General features: G+C 39.0%; 1 protein-coding gene across 1 annotated transcript in view; it reads right to left on the reverse strand.

Moving 5' to 3' along the window:
* Nucleotides 1-1185: 1185 nt before the first annotated feature.
* Nucleotides 1186-24366, reverse strand: part of LOC107780783 (DExH-box ATP-dependent RNA helicase DExH3) — a 43285-nt gene continuing 20104 nt past the window's right edge. Inside the window, exons 13-19 of the mRNA XM_016601363.2 lie at nucleotides 18325-18394; nucleotides 17998-18146; nucleotides 10673-10981; nucleotides 10522-10581; nucleotides 6503-6655; nucleotides 6297-6407; nucleotides 1186-2485 (exon numbers count right to left, since the gene is read on the reverse strand). Coding sequence (XP_016456849.1) covers nucleotides 2021-2485; nucleotides 6297-6407; nucleotides 6503-6655; nucleotides 10522-10581; nucleotides 10673-10981; nucleotides 17998-18146; nucleotides 18325-18394 — 1317 coding nt within the window. The 3' untranslated portion in view covers nucleotides 1186-2020. The remainder of the gene's footprint in view (nucleotides 2486-6296; nucleotides 6408-6502; nucleotides 6656-10521; nucleotides 10582-10672; nucleotides 10982-17997; nucleotides 18147-18324; nucleotides 18395-24366) is intronic.

The raw sequence follows: 24366 nt of genomic DNA on the forward strand, positions 1-24366 counted from the left end.
GGAGGCAACTCTATCTACTGGTAGACTTGAGAACATTCTTTATTTTGAGCAGCGACTCGTATTAGTTGTATTCAGATTTAGTATCTCCATGACTTGGTCTTTTCAGTGAATTGATGGGATGTTGTTTAAATTTTTAATTATACTTCCGCGCTTTATCTATATTAGACATTTGAATAGTATTTCTCTCTTATCTTTTCGATGTTTCCGCATGTTCTAGCTTAGAGGGTTCGCCTGATGGCTAGTGCATCGGTGGGTGCCCTAGCACGACATAAATGCCAATTTGGATCATGATAGTTAAGAAATTTTTAATTTTATATGCTTGGTTTTAGTGTTTTTTTGGTTAAAAATACGAAACCGTACAGTTAAGGGATAGCTATCCTAATTTGTTAATATTATGTTAATTAAATTGATATTGTGCCGAGGGTAACAGCTCAAAGTTTGGCCTTAGATTCACATGTCGTACTATTCACCAACGAGAGCAACACATATTTTGGAATATCATTCTTCACATTTTTGTCTAAATTGAAACTCTAGCAATCAATGGTATCAAGTCGTTTGTTCGTGCCAATGCTTCCCAACTACAATACTTTTGGAAGCCTCTCCTATGGAAGATTTTGCTTTTACGACACACATTAGAACATGGAAGGAAAGAAATACAGATTTGACTAATGGAACTCCTGTCGTCGGAGATACCGGATCAACTAAGTCCTTTTAACTAATTTGAACTTTTGTTTAAGTAAAAGAGTTTATAGACTTCAACTAGAAGCAAAAACAAAAACAAGACAGAATTCTTCATCAAGGGTTGACTGATATCTTACAGGTGAAACTAGACACCACCATACGCCTACAGATACAAATTTGATTGTCATCAAGCCCTTCCTTTCCCTTTCTCCTGCTGCGAACCTCAACAAACCCCCAAAAAACATTTATAAGCAAAAGAACTTTTTTCTGACTCAAAATTTACCATAATAAAAAACAAAATAAAATAAAATAATTGAAAACAAATTAAGCCCGCCTTGTTGAATAGGTTTGGAGTACAACCGGTTAACCATGTTGGCAGTGGGATCAGGGCTCTTTGGGTGGTTACTGAAAGCCGAAATGTTCTCATAATACACTTATACCCTTGCAATCTGGCATCGGACAAGATTTACAACATTATTCTTCTACAAGAGACCACAACAGATTGACGCTGATCAAAGAGTAGAGACTAATTCATATACAGCTGAAAAGCTATTATTAAGTTACAACAATTAAATAAGCTAATGTGTAAAGTTACAACAATCAATAATATATAAAACCTATAAAATGTTATTAGAAACCACTTAATGTTGTAGGATTTTTCAGGTACTTGAACAAGTTGATAAGAGCGAAAAAATTTCTAGCCCATTTGTAGATATAGCCACCTCTGAGTGCCTTCATTATCTTCGTTACAGTAACAAACTTTGTTGACGCAGAGAAGCAACCAGCTCAAGACATAATGCTTTATCTCTGATAGCCTCTTGAATCTTTGAGAGACTGCTCAATTCATATTCAAAATAAGCTGTTGAAACCTCTCCTTATAAAACTGCAGAAATTACCTGGAGGTTCGGCTAAGGTCACTTTCTTGTAGAGCATGACACTTTATTTTATACACAAAAGAATCAAGCCATGGTGATCAAACAAAAATGGTTGCAGGATTCCTGCTAGTTGCAACACATCTGAACCTCACTTACAGCCCCCTTACTTTACAATGCGGTCAACCATTCTAGTTTAGTGATGCAGTCATCAGGTGACAATCCATGGCCCTACTTTGCACTCATGGATGTTTTCTTCTTTATGAGCCGAATTTGAACCTGATACCTGTAAACCAGGGTAAACACTGTCACCACCATTATCAGGTTGTGGCAAGCAGCAGCCACACTGAGTATTTGATCTTCCACAAGTGATGCAGCGTATGGAGGTTGATCAACAGGAAGCTTCAAGCTTGCCTTTTAATGGTCCCGCACTACCAACTTCAAAAGAAAATGTCTGCTGTCCATCCTCAGCGACGCTTTGATCTCCTGCGTTTACCAAGAAGTTTCAGCATGTTGTCGGTGACATCAGGAGGAGACTTATCATCTTCATCATGATTCTTCTCAGAAGTTTGAGTTAACCAAGCTAGTGCCTCTATTGCAGCATCCTTTTCTGCAAGAGCTTTGTTTCTCTTTGGTTTACCTACAAATTGCATTCCCTTGAACTCTACAAGTGCCCTGAATTCATTTGTTTTTAGATGCTTTGTTTTGTACTTCGGAGGGGAGTGACCTGCCCTCATCATTAGGGTTTGCAGCAAACTCTTTGGGTTTGTCCCATCCCTTGTAAATCTATCAGTGTCTTTAGAATCTTTAGGCCTCTTGTTTTCACGACCAAACACAAACCTTCCCTCACACTGATCTCCTGAAACCAGTTCCTGAACTGCAAGCATAAGGTATTTGCCTTCCTTGTGGATGTCGACCTCAGGATCTTGAAGCTGCAGCATCCAAGAATCAGTGAAACTCTTTTTCCTTTTAATAAGCAATCCAAAAACTGAATAGCAGATAAACCAGGAAATCCTTTAAAATAAACTAACAACCAAGGACAAAACATAACTTGACGTGATTAGATATTTGTTTTTCAAGGTGAAAATTTCCTGAGGCTCCAAAAACTCCAGGAAAATTATCAAAGAAAAACATGGGATTGTCATACTGAACCTTAGAGGAATGGAATTTTGCTACTACCATACTGCTGAAGATGACGTACAAGGCTGAGAAGTTTGAAGTGTACTAAAGCCTTAATGCCAAGTGGCTTTTCAACGGAGAAAGACTGAAGAGTTGAAGTACGGCTAGACAGATGTTAGTTTAAACAGCAGCAGTGGCTTATGGTGAGACATCAATATTTCTAGGAGGAATTCTGACGTGTTAATAATCAAACATCAAAGATATTTGCTCCAGAAAGGCAGAAACTGCTTTGCGGATGAGCTTCTCTCTGACTTCCCAGATCTTTATATCAGTGCACCATGGATAAGCATATTTTATTAGAAAATTTAAGGAAATGGGAAGTACATCCTATTGGAAACATGCTCCTGAAGCTCCACGCCATACCTGATAGAAGAAGTATTAATTCTTTATCCTCTGAAATGACCAAAATTATTCTCTTGCTTGTAAAGTATTAACGACAATGACCTTTCTTGTCCTTTAAACACTTTGTACAGTCTTGTATTGGTGAATTAGAAGTGCAGAAGGAAGGGAAAGAAAAGGAATGTTTTGATGATCCAAAGCTCTAATTTCAAATTTCTCTCGATTCACCCCCCCCCCCTTCTACCTCCCTAGGGTAGGGGGTAGGGTCTGCGTACACATTACCCTCCCAAGACCCCACTTGTGGGACTCCACTGGGTTGTTGTTATTGTTGTTGCCGTCGTCTCGATTCACCCCTCATGAGGAATTACCTCTCCTTCAGGAAGCATAAGAGCAGTGTTTGCATCAGCTTCGGCATTTGTTTTTGACATTGAGCAAATGCAGTAAGGATCAATTGGAAGAAAGTATCACAGCCAGTGAATCTTTTGATTCCTTTCATTGTGGATGTAATTCCAAATCACTTTTCTAAACTTTAAAGATACAAAAGGAAAACGTCTCTAACTTTCAGGTCCTAGATTTTTATTTTTTATTTTATGGTAACTAAAAAACCCCCGAGGGCTGATGGTGCACGATTCGAAACTTGGTAATGTGCTCGCCCCTTTACCCTTCTTCACTAAAATACCCGACTTTTGTCTGCGGCAGGGTTCGAACATGTGACGTGTGTCTTACCCACACATTAGGCATTGCGCTCTTACCCCTAGGTCAAAACCATGGGGGCAACTTTCTGGTCCTAGAATTCAGACTCATAGAGAACTAATGTGTCCTCTCCTGCACATTCCCAGATACCTGGATATAGAACAGAGAGTTGTAATAAATACACCTAAATTTATGCAGCAAGCAGATCGCTGAACTTGCAGAATGCACAGCCCGCATCAATAATTAGATACTACTCTCCGTTCCAATTTATGTGAACCTGTTTGACTGGGCACGAAGTTTAAGAAAAAATGAAGACTTTTAGAATTTGTGGCCCTAAACAAGTTAAAAAGGGGTCCAGAGTATTGGTGTGGTTATAAATGCTTCTCATTAAGGGCAGAGTTGGAAGTTTAAGCTAAATTGTTTCCAAATTTAGAAAGGGGTCATTCTTTTTGGAACGGACCAAAAAGGAAATAAATTCACATAAATTGGAACAAAGGGAGTATTAAATTTGAAAGTGGGGAGAAAAGACATTTCATTTTGTATAAGTAAATCAATAAAGTGCTATATAACAGCGTGTAGGACATGAGATGTTACTTTCTGATTAGGTATTCTGATATTTGGATCTTGTAGAACACAAAATATATCGTCGAGCACTTAACTAAGATATATCAGAGATAAAAGCACCAACATAAATAGAAATGCAACGTTGAACTTCAGGAAATCTCAATCAACCAACTTATTGGAAGAATTTAGCACAGCCATAGAGATCAATCCACGTTTTCATAAATGCCAAACTGTTCATGTAATTCCACCGTATGAACTCTATTAGGTCATATTTATCTAGATCTTATTTTTAAAAAGCAACAAATACTTTATTTTGGTAATGTCATGGATCCTTCACCTATATTTTATTTGGTGAGTTGTCCCACATCGGAGGGATTGGAGGTCCTTGGTCTCCTTATATGGTATTGGGCAATCCTCACCTCATAAGCTAGCTTTTGGGGTTGAGTTAGGCCCAAGGTCTATTTATCATGGTATCAGAGTCAGGCTCATCCCAATTATTGTTACTGATGTTGGACCCCCATTTATGTTATCCACGCTCAGTTTGCATGCCGGGGCGTGAGAGGGGGGTGTGAGTTGTCCCACGGAGGGATTTGAGGTCCTTGGTCTCCTTATATGGTCTTGGGCAATCCTCACCTCATAAGCTAGCTTTTGGGATTGAGTTAGGCCCAAGGTCCATTTATCATTACATATTCCCGGAAATCTTTTATTAGTACAGGGCGTCCAGTAGTATGCAAATATTACCTAATACTGGATACATGGTGTTCTTTTTGTGAAAGTATGTTTGTAACCTTAAGTTGCTAAATCCGTGTCTTACCAAATTGCAGTCCCTTCTTAAACAAGCATGTAGACTGTCGTTTTTTATTTTTCTATGCAGCCCTATCTCATCCGCATTGTCAAAAGGCATCTAAGATGGTAAGAATCATTCCTCATTTTTGCTGCATATTCTGAGAATGAGATACCCAAAATTTGTGGATCTAATTGGTTATCTCCTTTTATTGATGGAGATCTCTAGCATATAATCATGGGTTCAACGACTCATTGGGGAGGGATTGCAAGGTGAAATTTTCACAATAAAGAGGAGAGAGACTACTATCCCATATACTTTACCATACGATTTAGCCAATTCGAGATGCTACCAGATATGTTCTGAGATTAATTCTCATTCACCAAATATGTTCCTAAAATAAGCTTGTGATGACACATATTAAAGGATACTTCAAAATAATTTACTCATGGAAACTTCTATAGATTAGGTAGTTAAAATTGTTAGGAGCTAACTTTTGGCAACCAATATAAAGCATTACATGAAGTGGTTAATTTCACAACATAAATTAATCACCGAATTGGAACAATCAGGTTAGAGCAGGAACAAGCATGTCTTACAGAAATCTATCTTAATTCAAATTTAAAGTCACCTTTATAGTTATTTGACTACATAGGACTATACAGTTCAACCACGTCTATTAAAAGAGGCCTTTCAACATTTTCTATGTCATACTTTTACATGAGATTCCTCCCATTGCTCTAATACAGAATTCAAAAGGATTAGCACTCAATACTTTTTCTCATTCTTACATCTTTTTTTGTGCACTTTCTTCACAAGTTTTCAGGGTGGACCACTTTCTTTCCTGCTCTTCACCCTACCCCAGCCGCAAAAAAGAACCGTCAAATTTAATTAGATAACCACTAAATAAACCTCAAACTTTAAATTGCTTTACACAAATTAGTATTACTAAGGTTATAACCATCAAGCAAGTTATTTGGCCAAACTCCTTAATACAGTAATGACTGTAAGAATTCGAATTGAGAGTACCTTTTGAGTTCTAGACTATCCTAAACGTAAAGAAGGACTTTACCTAAATACCATGCTTAAAGTAGTTTAGTGCGCCTGCTATCTAGCCAGAAATAAAATGGTTCATAACTAGGAATAGAAGCATCGAAAAGGCAATGAGATACTTGAAAATTTACCTTCTTTTGCAAAAGCATTTCAAGCTCCTCTTTGAGCTTTATGTAGCAATCCGCAAGAGTAGGATCCATGAAGAACTCTATGTATCCACTCAACATCTTTAAATGCCCAGCCTGAAAGAAAATGTAATCACAAGATATAGAAATCCTCAGCCAGTTAACAACTTTCCTATATGAATCTGTAAGCATCTAGGCAGAGGAAAAGTTACCGTATCTCCGCAGCCTAGAGTACTACCAAATAGGATCACAATCGAATCAGATACTCCAGTAGAATCTCGTATGAAGACTGTATTGACCTTCACTTTTTCACCAAACACCAACCAAGGGTATGGAATCGTTTGATAACGAGCATTGACTGAATTCTGAAGACACATCATTTAGATGTTCAAACAACTTCAGCAATATGACATAAACATAGCTAATGAAGTGAACATTTGTAACTAAACAACTATTCAACTGCTGAAGTGCAGGTCCACCTTCCTAACTGAAAAGGGATGTCCAAAGAAACTGTTGTGAAAATATCACGTTTAGGCAATGAACTTGTGTAATTAAATGACATAGTTAGATATTCGCTTACACAAATAGGAAGGATTGAAAAGAAGATTTATGAACTAAGGATAAGTTGAACAAGACTTTCTTGGTAACACTCTTTCCTTCTTGGACACAAGTAAAGCAGTAAGAACCATTTTTTTCAAATCCTCAATTCCTAAACGGCAATTGTTCTACAAACTTTATAAGACATAGAATGGGCTTACACAGGTAATCATTATAACTGTAACATCTACAATGTCCAAAGAATGTTGAAAATTCAACAGAATGGCTGAGACTAACTGGTACGAAGATAACTCTATAGGCTTTCATAGGCCTGTGGAACTTGCTCTGAATTCCAGTTCTGGAGCAATGTTCCGCAAAGCAAGCGGTGTTTGCAAGGATGCTGCAAGAAGTGCAATTCTCACAATTGAGAATTTAAAGGAGGGAGAAAGATACTTAATTTGGGTTACTTCTGCCAAAAAGGGGAAGATAGAAAAAACAAATTGTAGCATGCTCAATACGTTTGATCCGTTTCCAAGCCTTCCTCTTCGTCAATGATAATGGCCGCTCTTGTCCGTCAATTCGATACACTACTCTAAGGCCATAGATACAGAAAGAGGACTCTTTCTCTTTCATACCTCTGCTAACTCCTAGGATGACAAGGAGGTCCCTTGTTTTCGGCAGGAAGAATTCCAGCTTTTGTTGCCCCGCTACAGTGATTCTACTGATTTGTGTGTCTTCAAGCCCAACCATTCTTAAGAACACTTGTCCCCCCTTGTCTTACCACAGCTGTGAGCTTCTTCCTCGAGGTAATCACAATTAAGTTGGTGTCCATCACCGCAGCTGGGGAGAAAGCCTTTTTGTCCACTCTTTGCGGTTGCCAGCACGATCACTTCCTTCTCATGTTCGTCGTATTGTGGGAAGCCGTAGTGTTCTATCAGTGTTGCGCTAGCTCTTCAGGAGATTGTGAGGACTTTAGCCTCTTTGGAGGCACCAGGAAATCTTTTGTCCTGCACTAGGAAAACTAGGGAAAATATGGGGTCGTAGAAGGGGGATGGAAGTTTAGGAACATTTGATTACCTTATGGATGGAGGCCACGGTTGTCAAAGGCGCGCTTAAGCCCTGAAGCGAGGCTCAAAACATGTTGAGTGCTTCGCCTCGCTTTGTGGGCGCTTTAGTATTGCATCAAGGCTCTCAGGCATACTTTTTACTTGCCAATGAGTGTAATCCTAAAAATGCAACATTAAACAATTGATATTTCACTTATTCGTAAATTTTTTCCAATTTCTTTGTCCATATATTTGTTATTCATGCTTATAATTATTAGTCTTAGATTACATATATATATTTTTACTTTTTCTCCAGTTGCGCCTTTTTTCATTAAAGCGCATGCTTTATTTGCGCTTTGTGCTAAAAGCCCCAACAGATCTTAGAGCTTTTTTGCACTTTTCGACTTTGATAACACTGATGCAGGCTATGGAGAGATATCATGAAGAGATGGGAATTTAATAACTTAGTTACATGTAGGGTGGAGAATGGAAGTAAAGTTATCTTTTGGGATCAGCGGTGACGCAGAAAGAGCATGTTGAGGACGACCTTCCCCAACTTATTTAGAGTTTCGTGTCAAAAGAGGCGATGGTGCAACAGCTTCCTGGGGAGGGGGGGGGTGGTCGGGGGTCAGAAGGAACTTACAAGATTGAGAGGTGGATGAATTCCAAGGTTGATCGAAATCCTCTAGAAACAAAATACTACCCTCACTGTTCAGGATTCATGGAGGTGGGGATCGAGAAGTAATCACGTGCTTTCAGTAAACTCATACCATAAGCTTTTGGTGAGAGGGTAGTCAAGACTTCCCTATGTGTCAGTTTGGACTCTTAGAGCACCTAGGAAGCCATGCTTCTTCGCTTCTTGGCAGCAAGAGCGGTGATATTGACGGCAAAGAACATAAGGAGGAGGAGGATTACGTATGTTATGTTGTGTTTTATGTGAAGATGTTCGAGAGAAGACGTTGATCACCTCTTGTTACACTGCCAAGTAGCTTCATTCCTGTAGTGGTTTGTTCTGAACTGGTTCGAGGTGCCAATGGTTCCTTAGGTCGTATTTGTTGTGCCGAAAATTGTTTAAGTGATCCGGGTCCGGGCACACAGCGGAAGGCGTGGGCTTTTTTTTTTTTTTTGATAATTAACTTCTTTTGTATTAATCACCAAAGATCAGTCTTTACAAATCCATAGTCTAGCATAAAACTCTGCTGACTATCTCATCATCAACTAATCTACTGGATTACAAAATAGCTATACTAAGCTACTCTACTATCAAAAATTGTTGCATTTGTTTCTAGCTCTAGGAAGGGGATGCGGGTTTAGCAAGGATGCGCTGAATAGCTAGGCTGCTAGAAGAAGGAAAAGAAGATGTAGTGCATGGGTCGTTGCCTCATAGCCATCATCTGAGTCTTGTGGAAAGAGAAATAAAGGGGTCAAAAGTAATTTTATACTCTTGAGGATAACCTCTAATTTTTTGAGTGTTATATTGTGCGCACCCATGAAGTTCCTGTTTGTATAGAAGATTAGGTGACATTTGTAGAGAATCATATTATTGGTGTAGGTTCTCTAATTTTGGTATACGGCTTGTATGCGGGAGTTTTTCCTACATTTATAAAATTATTTACCCTTATCAAAATAAATAGTTCGATATCAGTGGCATTTCCAGCAACCACGGGTACCATTGTAGAACAGTAGCAAATCAAATGCTTGGGTAATAGAAAAAGGGAGAAACATAAGAGCTTTTGTTAGAGTAAAGAATGTGGATTGGGGAGATCAAGATCTTTCTAATTCTGGGAAAAAGTCATCAAATGAAACAGTGGACTTGAAAACAAATAGGCTAGCCAAAAGAAAAGAAAAAAAGGAAACCAAACCTTCCAATCTCCTAATAGGTCCAGCTGCATCATTTCAAGCTATGCATGCTTTCCCTGTTCAGAATTTTTAACATTTTCCCCCAGAATATTATCTCATTCTTCTATTTTCTTTCTCCTTTTATGGTTTATTATTCTGTGTTAAAGGTGATACCTCGAAGGCAGAAACTTTGTTGGACACACATCCTATCAAATACAATGAGGAAAAGATTTTTTTTGTCTGAAAAACCTCCTCCAGTTCCAAAAAAAAATCAAATACTTTTGTAGCAGAAAATACATGTAAGACACACATTTCTAAGTTTGGTGAATGCCTATGGTAAAAGTTTGAGTTGATAACTATATACACAGAAAAACAGGTACCTGATGGCAGTTTACACCTTATTTTTAATAACCTACGAAAAACTAAACATGAACATCTATACAGATCCAAACAAGCCGGAACTTTGAACCAGTAACGAAGCCTGTACAAACATAGAGCAACAATTTATGGACTTGCTTGGCTGATGAAAACAACTGAATCCTGGAAAATGCTGAAAAAGAAAGGAGCTGGGAACTAATGTTTCCAGCAAGAATTTTCAGGTTACTAAAATCAAAGCAAATGAACCCAATAAAAATAGTTCTGTATTGGGAAGGGAACCACATAATTGCATCAGGACTTAATATGATACTCTCCAAAAACCACATAGATTAAATAGCACCAGCAAAAAGAGAAAGAGCAGGAACAAAAACAATCGTGTCAACTTCATAATCCAAACAAATAACTACAAAAGTATTGCCCATTGAACTTACAGCATAAAGCAAGACTTGTCCATCATCCATAGTCTTGAAGGACATTGATGTCTCTCTGTGCTGCACATGCACATGGTTTCTATAAGTACATATATACAGTTGGACTAAGATGAACGTGAAAATAGATCAGAACTGTGGAACCATTGCATACCACTACCGATGCGATTCCAGGATACAAGCCAGAACATATGACTGCACGAACCAAAGACTGATTGTAACTTAGTTTATTGTTAGTTGCAGTATCAGCATCAAGCAATCCAGCATCTTTCAAGATGAAGATAAATTGCTTTCTAAGAGAATGGATTGCTTGAAGAGTCTGGGCAGAAAGGAAATTCCTCCAGCAGTACTCGTAGGCAGAACCTTCCCTTTCAGCATCTTTCCATCCTTCATATGCACGGACAAGCGCCATATGGTCACTGTAGTCTTTGGCTGAGAATCTAGACTTTGCAGTCCCCGCTAACTGCAAGATAGGAGTGTATCAATATTGGTGGACACGATTTAGTAAAACCAACAAAGCATTATCTAGCGCAGTGTCATACTGCTCTAGCTGTCGAGGCTATAGCTAGAGTTGATAATAAGAAAATGACTCAGATGGGAAGAATGACAAGTTAGTGTGTTGTTCAAATGTCCTCAAGACCAAATATTATAAAGTAATTAACATTTCAGAAAATTTAGAGAAAGAATTAAATAAACTATTATATTCAAATTTTGGATAATAGATTTAAAACATTTGAAAATATTAAAGACTATAAAGATATATCATTAAATTTTAAAATAGAAGTTTATATCACGTCTCATTTTTAAGGGACAATTTAATCAATTTAAGGACTAATGTTGTAGGAAAAATTATGTAAGCACACCAAAAATTGATTTTTTTCCCCTCAAGATCAAGGTAAGCATTTAAGAAGTTTTTGACATGTATGTACATAGATTTGAACTTCTGCGAAAAAAGTTACGAGCTAAAAGAATGGAGAAGCTTTTGCCAGATGGAGCAGCAGATATAAGAATCTTGGGGTAGCTTGCTCATTACTTGTAGATATTACAAGTGTGAACAAGAAAAGAAGACATAGAACACTTGTCTTTACTTTCTACACTGTCCTATAAGTAATTTGCTTTTAAAGCTTTTGGTATGAATTTTGTCAGACTGTAAAGCAACTTTTTCGGTACTCTGGCAGGAAAAAGATCAGCAGGAAATGAAGAATTTTCTTAGTGCAGAACACGGATAGAACATATATTGTACTTCATTGTATAGAACATTTCTGTACATAACCCAGCATTTTTTTAATCAAGACGCATAACCCAGCATTATGTTAATGCAGGATTTGGACTTAATAAGATTCATACTTATTTATCAAAAGAAAAGGAAAAATGGATTTTAATTAAATCTGGCAGGAGGGGAGAGGGAGCTGAAGGAAAGGGAAAGAGAGGAAGGAGGAGTTGAAGAGTGAGCTAGCTTCTATGGTGATAGCTCAAGAGGTTAGTTGGAGACAAAAATAGAGGGTTTTGTGGCTGGACAGAAGGGATCCGAAACAAAAATTTTCCATAGGGTTTCCATTTTGAAGGAGGGGAGATTTATTTGGATTAGTTGAGGTTAATGGGGTAGTGCATGAGGGAAAGGAGGTAGATGGGGCGAGTAGGGTTCTATGAGCAATTAGTTAGAGAGGAGGCGGTACGGGGACCAAATTTAGGGCGTCTAGAGTTTAATCAAATAGGGGAAGAAAATAAAGTGTGGTTGGAGAGAGAAATTGGGGCAGATGACGTTCAAAAGGTGGTTGTTGAGTATTGTTCAGGGGATAAAGCTCAGGAACCAGACATATTTACTTGGCATTCTTCCAATAGATATATATTCAAAAACGAGGTGATGGAGGCCATTGCAGCTTTTCAGGAGATGGGAGAATTTGAAAAAACTCTCAACACCTTTCATTACCAATGTTCAGAAAAGGGAGGTTGCTACGAGCATCAAGGATTATAAACCTATTAGTCTAGCGGGTAGCATCTATAAGATTATATATAAAAAGCTTTTCTATAGACTAAAAAAGATCTTGGATGAGACTATATCTAATACGCAGAATGCTTTTGTGAAAGGTAGACAAATACTTGATGCAACATTGGTGACAACTGAAGTGATGGATTCTAGAGAAAATAAGAACCAAGTATTTTGTGCAAACTAGATCTTGAGAAGGCCTACGATCATGTTAATTGGGGTTTTCTTGACTTCCTCACGATAATGATGGGTTTTGGAGCAAGATGGAGGAAGTGGATCAAATTTTGCATATCAATGGCCAGGTATTCGGTCCTCGTGGATGGCAATTCATGTAGCTTTTCCAGTAGTTCAAGAGAGTACGGCAAGAAGACTTGCTTTCTCCCATGTTGTTCATACTCGTGAGGGAAGCGTTGAGCAAGATGATGGATAAATGCTCAACATATGGTAGCGGCTTCTCTGAATCAGTTGGAGGGAAAAGTACTGCAAGGGTGTCATTGTTTGCATATGACACTTTCGTGTTTTGTGTTGTTATAAGAACTCGCTATACTTGGACAAGTGCTAACATGGTTCCACATGGTATTAGACCTAAAGATTAATCTAAGAAAATGCGAGCTTATCCGCGTAGGTGAGGCGGAGAATATTGAGATGTTGGTATATGTGTTTAATTGCAAGGTTGGGAAACTTCCTACTATCTATCTTCGTTTACCATTAGGTGGTGCATCTTATAAGGACCCAGCTACTTGAAATCTTGTGATATAGAGAGCTTGAAAAGAGGTCAGCGGGTTGGCGAAAGTGATATTTGTCAAAAGGGAAAAAGGATGTGTTGATTAAGAGTGTGTTATCGAGCATCCTCACATATTTTATGTTGTTACAAGCTCCAGTTAGTCTAATGAGGAAGTTGGAAAAACTTCAAAGGAATTTTTCTATGTGATTCAACAAACGGGGAAACAAAGTTTCAGGAGCAATTACGACACCAAAGCATTGTCAGTTGGTCTCTACTATGCAGAAACCAGGATGAAGGTGTGGATCACCTCCTTTTACATCGAGAGTTAGCATCTCGCTTGTGGTGGGAAATTTGAGATAGTTTGAACTTCAGTTCGCGATGAAGCAATATCAGCTCGTCCTTTAGAAGATGGAAGAGAAGCCGCAGGGCATGAGATCTTGGAGAAGTAGAGAATAAGTTTGTACACTTGAGGAATAGCCTCTTTTTTTTTGAAATGGTAACAGATTTCATTGATATATAATTCTCAGCGCCAAGATAGTGCTGAGAGAAAAGGTCCCTAGTTACAAGACTTCCAAAAAAGAGAAAGATGAACAAAAACAAGCAGAGAAATACAAGTCTTGTGTCATTTACAAGGATCCGATGAGATCAACTAGGGAATCTACACCTTGTACTAAAGCTTCTTTACACCAAAAGTGAAACAATGATATACAGTTCATTTTAATCTTCTGTTCAGGATTTGCCGAGTCTTCAAAACATCTAGAGTTCCTTTCCAGCCAGATAGCCCACCAAATGCATGCTGGAATAAGACTCCACCACTTCTTCTGGCTGGTTCCTGCAGCTAAATAGTCCCAGCTAGACAGTATGTCCATAGTCTCTCTAGGCATCACCCAGCTTAAGCTTTTCATACTTATGAAAAGTTGCCACAAACTATTGGTCACCTGACAATGGAGAAATAGATGTTTGTTTGTTTGGCCCTTCCACACAGAAAACATTTGGAGCACGGAGGCATTCCTCTCTTCATTAAGCTCTCATGTGTCAGAACAGCCTGTTTGACCACTAGCCAGCAAAACACATTAACTTTAAAAGGGACCTTCAACCTCCAGATGTGCTTCCATATCCAAGCATCTTGTTGCTGCGAACTTCTGTTTAAAACCTCATATGCAGATTTCACAGTGAAAACTCCTTTGCTATTGTTTTTCCATAACAGTTTGTCCACTTGCTCAGTTGGTCCTTTGAAGTTTTCCAGAAGTTTCAGAAGCTCAATTACTCTGGTCACCTCCCAATCATTCACTAGTCCTCTGAAGCTTAAATTACAGCCTTGCTGACTCCAGGTATCAGCAATAGAAGCATCTGTTTGCTGCGCTAAAGAGTATAGATCAGGGAAACTGTCTTTTAGTGGAGTATTCCCTATCCACTCATCCTTCCAGAAGATAGTTTTTGCACCATTACCCACCTTTATGCTAGAATTGCTCATTAGGTTTTGCCAGAGAGATCTGATAGATCTCCATACACTCACACCGTAAGGGCTAGTCACTGTACTTGTGCTCCACTGGCCTTCAGTCCCATATTTTCCACATCAATTTCCTCCATAGGGCGTGTTCCTCCAAGGGGAATCTCCATAACCATTTCATAAGTAGGCTCTTGTTATGCTGCCTCAAATTTCTGATTCCCAATCCACCTTCCTTTTTGCTAGTCGTGAGAGTTTTCCATTTAACTAAATGGTAGCCTCTTTTTTCTTTATTCCCATGCCAAATAAAGTCCCTCGTCAAAGCATCAATCTTTTTCTCAACACTAACAGGTAGTGGAAAAATTGACATCATGTAGGTGGGGAGGGAGTCTAGTACACTGTTGACTAGTGTGACCCTCCCTCCCAAGGATAGGTAACTGTTCCCCACGTGGATAACTTCTTTTCACACCTTTCTAGAACCCCATTCCATATCTGCTTAGACTTGCTCTTTGCACCTAGTGGTAGCCCCAAATAGGTGGTAGGAAGAGATCCTACTTCACAGCCTAGGGAGCCAGCTAGTCTTTGAAGATCAGTGACCTCATTAACAGTGAAAATCAAGGATTTACTCCAGTTCACATGTAAACCTGAGATGGCCTCGTAAACAGTCAAAATTAATCTCAGGTGAGTAACCTGCTCCTCCTTGGCATCACAAAAAATAAGTGAGTCATCGGCATAAAGAAGATGAGTGATTTCCATGACACTACTTGCATTGTTGGGAACCCTGAAGCCCCTAATCCACCCCTCCATAGCCTCTTATCCCTTTCTTTCAAAGGAAATGTTTAGGTTAGCCTTTTATGCATTAAAGGTTCCTAATATGTATAGAAGATTGGGAGCCGTTCATAGAAAATCATAGCTTTTTGTAAGGCTTTTTACTTTTTTGTATACCACTTGAATATAGGTGTGCTTTTCCCTTCTTTAATAAAATTCTATTACTTTATAACATAATAAAAACAATATAGTTTCCATTGTTTTCCTCAATGAACAAGGGAGATGAACTTTCTAAAATTAACCTTGGTGCCCACTTCACCTATGTGAATTATCTATTACCAATAAACCTTCCATTCTCAGGCATAAGCAAATGCATTTTCCATGTGTGTTCCTATTCCTTATTACTTTAAATATTTTACTCCCACTTTGGTGCCCACCTCACCTATGTGACACTAACTCTACCAATAAACCCTCCATTCTCAGGCATAAAGACATGCATTTGCCATCTGTCTTATTGTTCCTTCTGTTCCTTCCGACTTTAAATATTTTGTGTTCTTCTAGGAAAGCCACATTAATGTCAAACTGCTTAAAAACAAGGCAAAACGACCTCCTGGCACTTAAACTTGCACAGGATTGCCAACCCGGTAAATAAACTTATGAGTTTCCCACTTTAGCACCTCTACTTTACAGAATAAGGACTAATAAATACCTCTGGCTGTTGACCATGCATACGTGGAGGAGACATTGCTGCCATGGCGAAACAACGTGCAAATCACACTTTAATGGCCCGTGAACGTAGTAGTTTTGATAGAAAAAAATACTAAAATAAACAAAAATGCATAAATAATAACAAAAGATAAAAAAGAATAAAACGCCATCCCTTTTCCCCATTCTTTCATTTTGTAACCCATCCCTCACCCCAGCCTTTCCTCCCCACCCCCTCCATTCTTTTCGGTATCAACATTTAATTGAAAAGGAATTAGAGCTTTTTTTTAAAAAAAAAAATGAATTTAAGAATCTAGAGAGAAGGTAACCTACAAGTCGAATTTTGGTAGAAGGAAATCGCATCAATTTCTCCGTTCTAGCCATTACTCTGATAGTGATGGTTGATTTTGTTATGAAGTTCGGGTGAAAAAGAAGGCTCTCTTCTTCATATTAAGTGTTTGGGTATTTCTTTTTGGAGTATGTTCTTCACATCAGGGTTGTAGGTTAGGAGGGAGTCGAGCATTTTTCTACGTTGTACCGCGGACGGAGCTAGGCTGATAATGTTTCGCCTTGGGTTGTTAGTGGTTTATGTAGTTTCCACCCTATTTTCGATGGCATTATTACTAGGTATTGTTATTGCTTTTCCATCTATTTTTTGTTTCTTACTATGCTGATATTATTTTTCTAGCTTCTGTTGTCATTGATCTATTGTCTATTGTTTATTTTCTTTTTCTTGAGCCGAGGGTCTTTCGGAAACAGTCTCTCTACCCCTTCAGGGTAGGGTAAAGTCCACGTACACTCTACCCTCCCCAAATCCCACTTGTGGAATTTTACTAGGTTGTTGTTATTGTTGTTGTTCTTCACATTAGGCGGTTGAGGTCACTGTTAAAAGCTTTCTGATCTGGTCATTGCTCCTCTATTCTCTTTTTTTAAAGAAAATATTAGCGGCAGGGGTGAAATGCCATTTCTGATTTGTTTGCTCTATGCCAATGGGCTTGGCGGGAAGAATGTTTCGATGGAGATGGTGTTTGAGGTGGTTGCAATCAAATGGAATAAGGTGTTTATGCGGAGATGGTGACTAGAAGTTAACAAAATGAGTAGGCAAACATGGAGAGCGAACTATTCATCGCCGGCCAGAGACATTAATAGTGAATTCTCCGGCCAACTTGAGTTTTTTGCCAGTTTATGAGTTTCTTGTTGGTCTTAGTTGTAGTGGAAGAGAAGAGAAAGAAAAAAATTAAGTTAAAATTTTGATAAATTGGAATTAAAAAAAGTGGGACCTACAAATTTACACATATCAAATTATAAAAAGTTAAGCATATGACATGTCATTTCTGTCATAGCGATTGAGGAACACGCTCAGACGGATTAGTCCTTATTCTATAAAGTAAATGTGCTAAACTGGAAAATTCCTAAGTTCGTTTACCGGGTTGGCAATCCGATACAAATTTAAGTGGCTAGGAGGCCATTTTACCTAATAAGAAATACATCTTGGAATATTACAAAGTAGAACTCCTTCAAACTAAAACTCTAAAATTCTCCCAAAATACATTTCAAGCGACAAAAGTTAAATCATTTATAATATTCTTTTTTCAATATAGCTCCCTCTTACTACTTTGGGTTATTTACGTCAAGATGTAAATAGCAAAGTGGAATAACTAATCATTGAGCAAACATGAGAAAGAAGCAGGGATGCACAATCTTGGAAGTGGTGGAAAAGCTAAAGACATGAAACTAATGAAAAGAAAGAATGAATAACAAATTGAGAGCAGAATGATACCAACTAGTAGTAAATGAATTTAAAAGGGTGGTGGGGGGAGGCTTATGGTGCAATTGCTTTCTACTTACATCCTTTTTGTCTTGCGGCAATAGAAATGGATCCCGCACGCTAAGACCAGCCACTATAGTCAAAACAGGATCAAAGCAACGGAAAATAGCACCCATAATGAGCATTTTCCCAAGCTTGGGATCCACAGGGAGAATTGCTAAAAACTTTCCTGGTTGGGAAGAAAGGGTGAAGATATAACTTATAAACCTCAGAATAGAAGTCATAAACACACACACACACACTGTGTGTGTCTGTGTTTTTTTTTTTTTTTGTGTGTGTGTGTATTAATAGAAAAAATTAACATTTTCATGAAGCAGATCACTCTCCACTCCTAAAAATCCACATACCTAGATGTGTAAGATACTCATTTTCATCTAATGCACCAATCATCTTCAAAAACTGAATAGCATTTTGCACCTGCAATACATGGAAATAGCAACTTCTATGTTAGGTGGAAAACTAAGAGAGCAACCCTCTAAAGTCAGACGGCATGTGTATAGCATCATATGAACTTATAAGCCTATTAAGGTCCAATCTTCACAAGACCAAATTCGGTGAAAATCAAGTTCAAGTCCACATTTAATGTTCAGAAACGATACAGGATTCGCATGTTAAAACTAATCAACCTTCACGCCTGCTCATTTTGCTTACACGAGATACGTTAGAAAAAAAATTATCAGTAAACCGACAAAAGCAAATTCAGCAAGCCGCAGTTATATAACTTGTTGAATATTGGATAATAGAGAACTGTTAAAAGTCTAACAAAGTCTTCAATTATATTTGATGAAGCATGTTGTTGTGTGTTCCAAGAAACTTATCCAAAGCTCCTTCCCTTTTCTCCAGTCTGTTGTCAACTTAACGCCTTTATCAACCTCATATATGGTTTGGCTTAGCTGAATGAAACCAAGCAACAACCACACCTCAATCCCAAAGAAGTTGGGCTAGGCTTAGTGGAATAAAAGTAGTTTTAAGCATCACGTGCTAAAAAGTTGTAACGACCCGACCAGTCGTTTGTGTATTTGAGCCTTGTTCCCCTATTTGACTTGCGGGGAGGGTTAGTTTGGCTTCGGGAAGGTTTGAGATGGATTTGGGACACTTAGTCTCATTATGGAAGTTTAAGTTGCTAGAGTTGACCAAGGTTTGACTTTTGAGTAGACGGTCTTGGTGATTTGATAGTTCCAATAGATTCGTATGGTGCTTTTGGACTAAAGCATATGTTCGGATTTGGATTTGGAGGTTCCTAAAAGGTTGTGAGGAACTATCATAAACAAGATACTTTCTTATCACTGCTCCCTCTATACTGAACAAGAGGGGCCGAGACCAACTTGGTCCAATGCAAACATCCCGTTTATTTCGATGAAGTGTTTATTTCGCTGAAGAGAACACTGCTCTCAAATTTCTTTCTCAAAGGAAGAAGTGTTTTGCGTGATTAAAGATTGCGTATGGGATAAAGCCCTGGGAATGGATGGCTTCACTATGGGCTTCTTTAGAAATGTTGGGAAGTCGTCAAAACTGATCTCCTAAATGCTTTGAATCACTTTCATAGACATGAATATTTTGTTAGAAGCTCGAATGCCACTTTCATTGCTGTTATTCCAAAAAAAATACGAGCAAAAGAAGCGCGTTATTTTAGACCCATTAGCCTTGTGGGTAGTTTCTACAAGATTTTATCAAAAGTTCTAGCAGGAAGACTAAAGAAGATTATTGGGACATTGCTCTCCTAGATGGCTTTCATTAAAGGCAGACAAATCATTGATAAAACAATGATTGAAGGATATCCTTATTGCTAATGAATGTCTTGATTCCAGATTAAAACAAGACAAGCCAGGTCTACTTTGCAAGTTGCACAATGAGAAAACTTTTGATTATGTCAACTGGAAGTTTCTCCTCTCTTTATTGAAGGATATGGGCTTCGGCCAAAAGTGGATAAATTGGATTTCTTTCTGTATATCATCTGTACGTTTCTCCATTGCAAGGTTTCTTTCCTTCTCACAGAGGTTTAAGGCAAGGGGGGTTCCTCTTTCTCCGTTCCTTTTCATCCGGGTTAAAGAAGGACTTAGTATCATGCTCAGCATAGCGGTAAAACAAAGATGGCTAATAGGATTCTCACCTGCTATTAGAGATTCTATGAAATTGGGCCTCTGTCATATTATGTTTGGAGACGATACTCTTATTTATTGCGAGGCCTCCGTCTCTCAGATTCTTTTTTTAAGAGTCATTCTTAATGCATTTGAGGCAACCTCAGGGCTACGTATCAATTTTTCTAAGAGTAATCTGTTTCCCGTGAATGATGTTCCAAATATCCTTATGCTCGCCGACTTTTTCGGATGCAATATTGGAACCTTGCCTACTACTTATCTTGGCCTCCCTCTTGGTGTTGTCTTCTTCTATCTCTATTTGGGATGGAATACTAGAAAAATAAACTTTCCAATTGGAAAAGACAATATCTTTCGTTGGGAGGTAAATTAGCTCTCATTAACAGTGTGTTGGATGCTTTGCCTACTTGCACCATGGCCCTCTTTCCCTTGCCATCTTCTATTTCTAAAAAGGTTGATCAACTTCGAAGGGATTTTCTTTGGCAAGGAAACAAGGAGAAAAAATCCTTCAACCTTCTTAAGCGGGAAACTGTTACACTTCGCAAGCAAACTGGAGGCCTTGGAGTTAAAAATTTGAGGGCACATACCAAAAGTCCATTGTGTAAATGGTTATGGAGGTTTAATACGGAAGAAGATGATCTTTGGAGGAACCTGGTCAGCGTCAAGTATGGTCTGGCTAGTCCTTGGTCAACTAAAACACCCTTACCTCCTGTTGGCCTAAGTTTATGGAAGAATATATCATCTTTGGGGGACTCATCTAGGAAACATGCTACATTACAGGTAGGGAATGGAAGAAAGATTAGGTTTTGGCAAGACTCTTGGTTGCGCCATACCCGTTTGAAATTCAATATCCCGACCCTCTACACTTGCACCATTCTTCCTGATGCTACTATTCCCGAGCTCAGGCATAATCTATTAGCCTGGTGCATCCATTTCAGAAGGAACTTTAATGATCGGGAAATTGATAGTTATACTATGATGCTTCAACTTCCCTATAATCTCCCACCCTTTGGCTCTAAACCGGATCACTTAAAATGGAAGTTGCTTTCCAAAGGTGTCTTCTCTGTGAAAAGCTGCTACTATTCTTTCTCTAGCTCTTCAGCTTCTCCCATTCTGGCCTTGGAAAACAATTTGGAGGAACAAGATCCCATAAAAAGTGAAATGTTTCGCTTGGATAGTGACAAACGGCAAGCGCCTCACCTAAGACAACTTGCAGAAGAGAGGCTTCAAGTTGTGTAACCGATGCGTCCTCTGCAAAGAAAATGAGAAAGATGTTCGTCACCTCTTCCTTCATTGCAAAGTTTCCCGTCATCTCTGGAATCTGGTTTTCAACATCCTAGGTATCGAATGGTGCATGCCTAGAACCTTTTTGGAATTCCTGTTTGCTTGGTACGGGAAAGGAATCCCAAAACCTCTCGTTGCTATTTGGAACATCATTCCTCCCACCATTTGCTGAATTATTAGGAACGAGAGAAAAGCTAGAATTTTTTAAGACAAGAATGAATCGATTCTCAAGCTTAAACACAATTGTATATTCTTGCTTAGTTTTTGGTGCAACATGGCAGCAGCAAATTTGTTAGAGCCAGATGCTTTGCTGGATTTTATTGTTCATTACATTCTCTGTGATGCACATAGCCTTTTTGGGTGAACTCTCTCCAGCTTTTGCTGTCTTACAACAATAGATCTTACATTTACCAACAAAAAAAAGGGCTGGAGAGTTGGTAGGTTTGACCGATAGTTGACTTGATGTTATCGGGATCTGGAACTTTGGCTAGATTTGTTTAGTTGATTGGGACTTGTGTCCAAAAATTTGGTTGGAATTCGGAATGTTTAGGCATGATTCGGACATGTTTGGCGAAGCCGAAGAGTTTGGAAGTTAAGAAGAACATTTTGATCTTCGATTCTTGGTTTTGATGTTAGTTGTGGTGTTTTGAGCCTTTGGACAAGTTTGGATAAAGTATTATGATTTGTCGGTATGATTGGACGGGACTCGGGTGTATTTCGGAACGATTCCAGAGCATTTTGGTGTCATTTAGCAGTTCTGGTTTTGGTGTATCGCACCTGCGGAAGGCCGAGCGCAGGCGAGAAGTCGCTTTTGCGGTGGCTGAACCGCATTTGTGAAGTTGATGTGGTCGGGAGGTTGGCCGCGTTTGCGGAAGAGGGATTGCAGGTACGTGTTTGTATATGCGAGGAGCAGGGCTAGAGTTGGGAGTCTGCATGTGCGAACCTTGTTGGGCAGATGCATGGCGCGCCTCGCCTGTGAGGGGGAATTTGGCCAGTGGTATGCGCATCTACGCAAGTGTGGTCGCACCTACATTACCGCAGATGCGGCAAGTGTGGCACAGGTGCGAGGGAAGGCCGAGGGGAAGCAGCTCGCAGAAGCGAGATTATGGACCGCAGAAGCGGGTTCGCAGATGTGAGACTTGTTGTCACAGATGCAACATCACTTGTAGAATGTTATATTTTCGAGGGTTAGCTCATTTTTCATTATTTTGAGTTTTGGAGCTCAGTAATGGGCAATTTTTTAGGAGATTTTATTACTACTTTGTGGGTAAGTAATTTTCACATGGATTTGACTAAATATCTTGAATCCACATGGATTTATACGCTTTAATCACGGAATTTTGAAGAGAAAAATTAGGGGGTTTATCAACAACTTAAGAGAATGAATTTTGGGGATTTGAGGGTCGATTTAGACTTGATTTTTGAATTTAATCACATATTTGGACACGTGGGGTTATGCGTAGTCGGGATTTACTCCTTGACTCCGATTTTGCTGACTTTTTGGAAATAAAGTAAAGATTGAAGCTTTATTGTTTGATTCCTTTGGCTTTGTTTGAAGTTATTGAGTTGTATTTTACTAGATTCGGGCCGTTCGGAGACCGATTTGCGAGGGAAGGCGTTCTTGGAGAATTGATTTTTGCTTCTTTGAGGTAAGTATCTTGCCTAATCTTGTTGCGAAGGACTAACCCTTAGGATGTGACCTTATTTGTCTACTTGGGAATGTGTGAAAAGCGACGTATATGCGAGGTGATGAACGTATATGCGGGTGCTATGTGTGATTTTGACTGAATTAGACTTTAGGCTTCTAGTATGCCTTGTTTGGACTGTGTGTTTTATATGATTCATGTTTAATTATATGTATGACTACGTGAACTTCTTGAATCATGCTAGAGACCATGTGTAGGCTTTGATTTCCTGTTTGAGCATTATACTCGTTATTGTATGGCGTACCCGCCTAATCTGAGTTGAAGTTTTATTACTTCGCACATGCACACACCTTAGCATGCTATTTTCCTCAATCCATGAGTATGTGATTTGATATCCGTTGTTCGTATTCTCATATATGCTTTCTGTTAAATGGACTGGTTTGACAGCACGTGAGCGGTCCGTGCGGGGTGAGCTATTATAGCACGTGAGTTATCTGTGCAGCATGTGGATAAGGATCCATCCCCCTAGGGTCGTCCTCTCAAGGTTGTGAGGTTAAACCATAAATTGCAGCCAACTCCTTCAACAAACCTCTCCCCAGCTTTCTGACACAAGGCGCATAAACCCCTGTGAATGTGCACTGAAAACAAAACTTTTCCTCTCCCAAAGATATAGTTACAGAGTGATGGCCCACATATTTGTGCCCTCCATAGCCTGAGCCTCCAACTCCACTCATTCACTCCACCTAGACCCCCAACTTGCATTATATCTTTCTATCTCTGGCCACTTATTTTTGTTTCACACAAACATACAATGTCTGCATTCCATCTCCTTAGAAGCAAATCTACCAGTCTTCTTTTACCACTGTCGTTCATACCCCTCACATTCCTGCAAATAATTCTCGGCTTCATTGGGAAATAGATAAAGCCCTTCTACCCTTACCTCTACCACTAATATCCTCACCAGAGCTGGACTCCCCTTTAAATTTAATCCCAAACTCCAACAATTTCTTTACCTCTCTCAAACTTCTTACTCGAGGAGACGACCTTATTCGTAGAAGAACAAATAGATTTCTTTGGTCTGCCATCTTCAATCATAACTCAAGCAATCTTTCTTCTATCTTGATTGAGTTCACTCCCAGTTGTTTACTGATTTTTACCATATGTCGTTTAACCGAGTTGGAAGCTTCAATCTGGTTTAATCAATCCTGCATGTTTAAATTTGCCTCACTATACCAAGGCAATATTAGAATCTCTTGGGCTGTTTATAACTCATCTTCATACAAGGAAGTTGGAGTAGTTATTAGACCAACTATCTCATGCGCGCGCTCTCTCTTTCTCTCAAACTTAGCCAAAAGAGCACATC

The sequence above is a fragment of the Nicotiana tabacum genome, chromosome 22, assembly GCF_000715075.1.
Source record: "Nicotiana tabacum cultivar K326 chromosome 22, ASM71507v2, whole genome shotgun sequence".
NCBI classification, from domain to species: Eukaryota; Viridiplantae; Streptophyta; class Magnoliopsida; order Solanales; family Solanaceae; genus Nicotiana; species Nicotiana tabacum.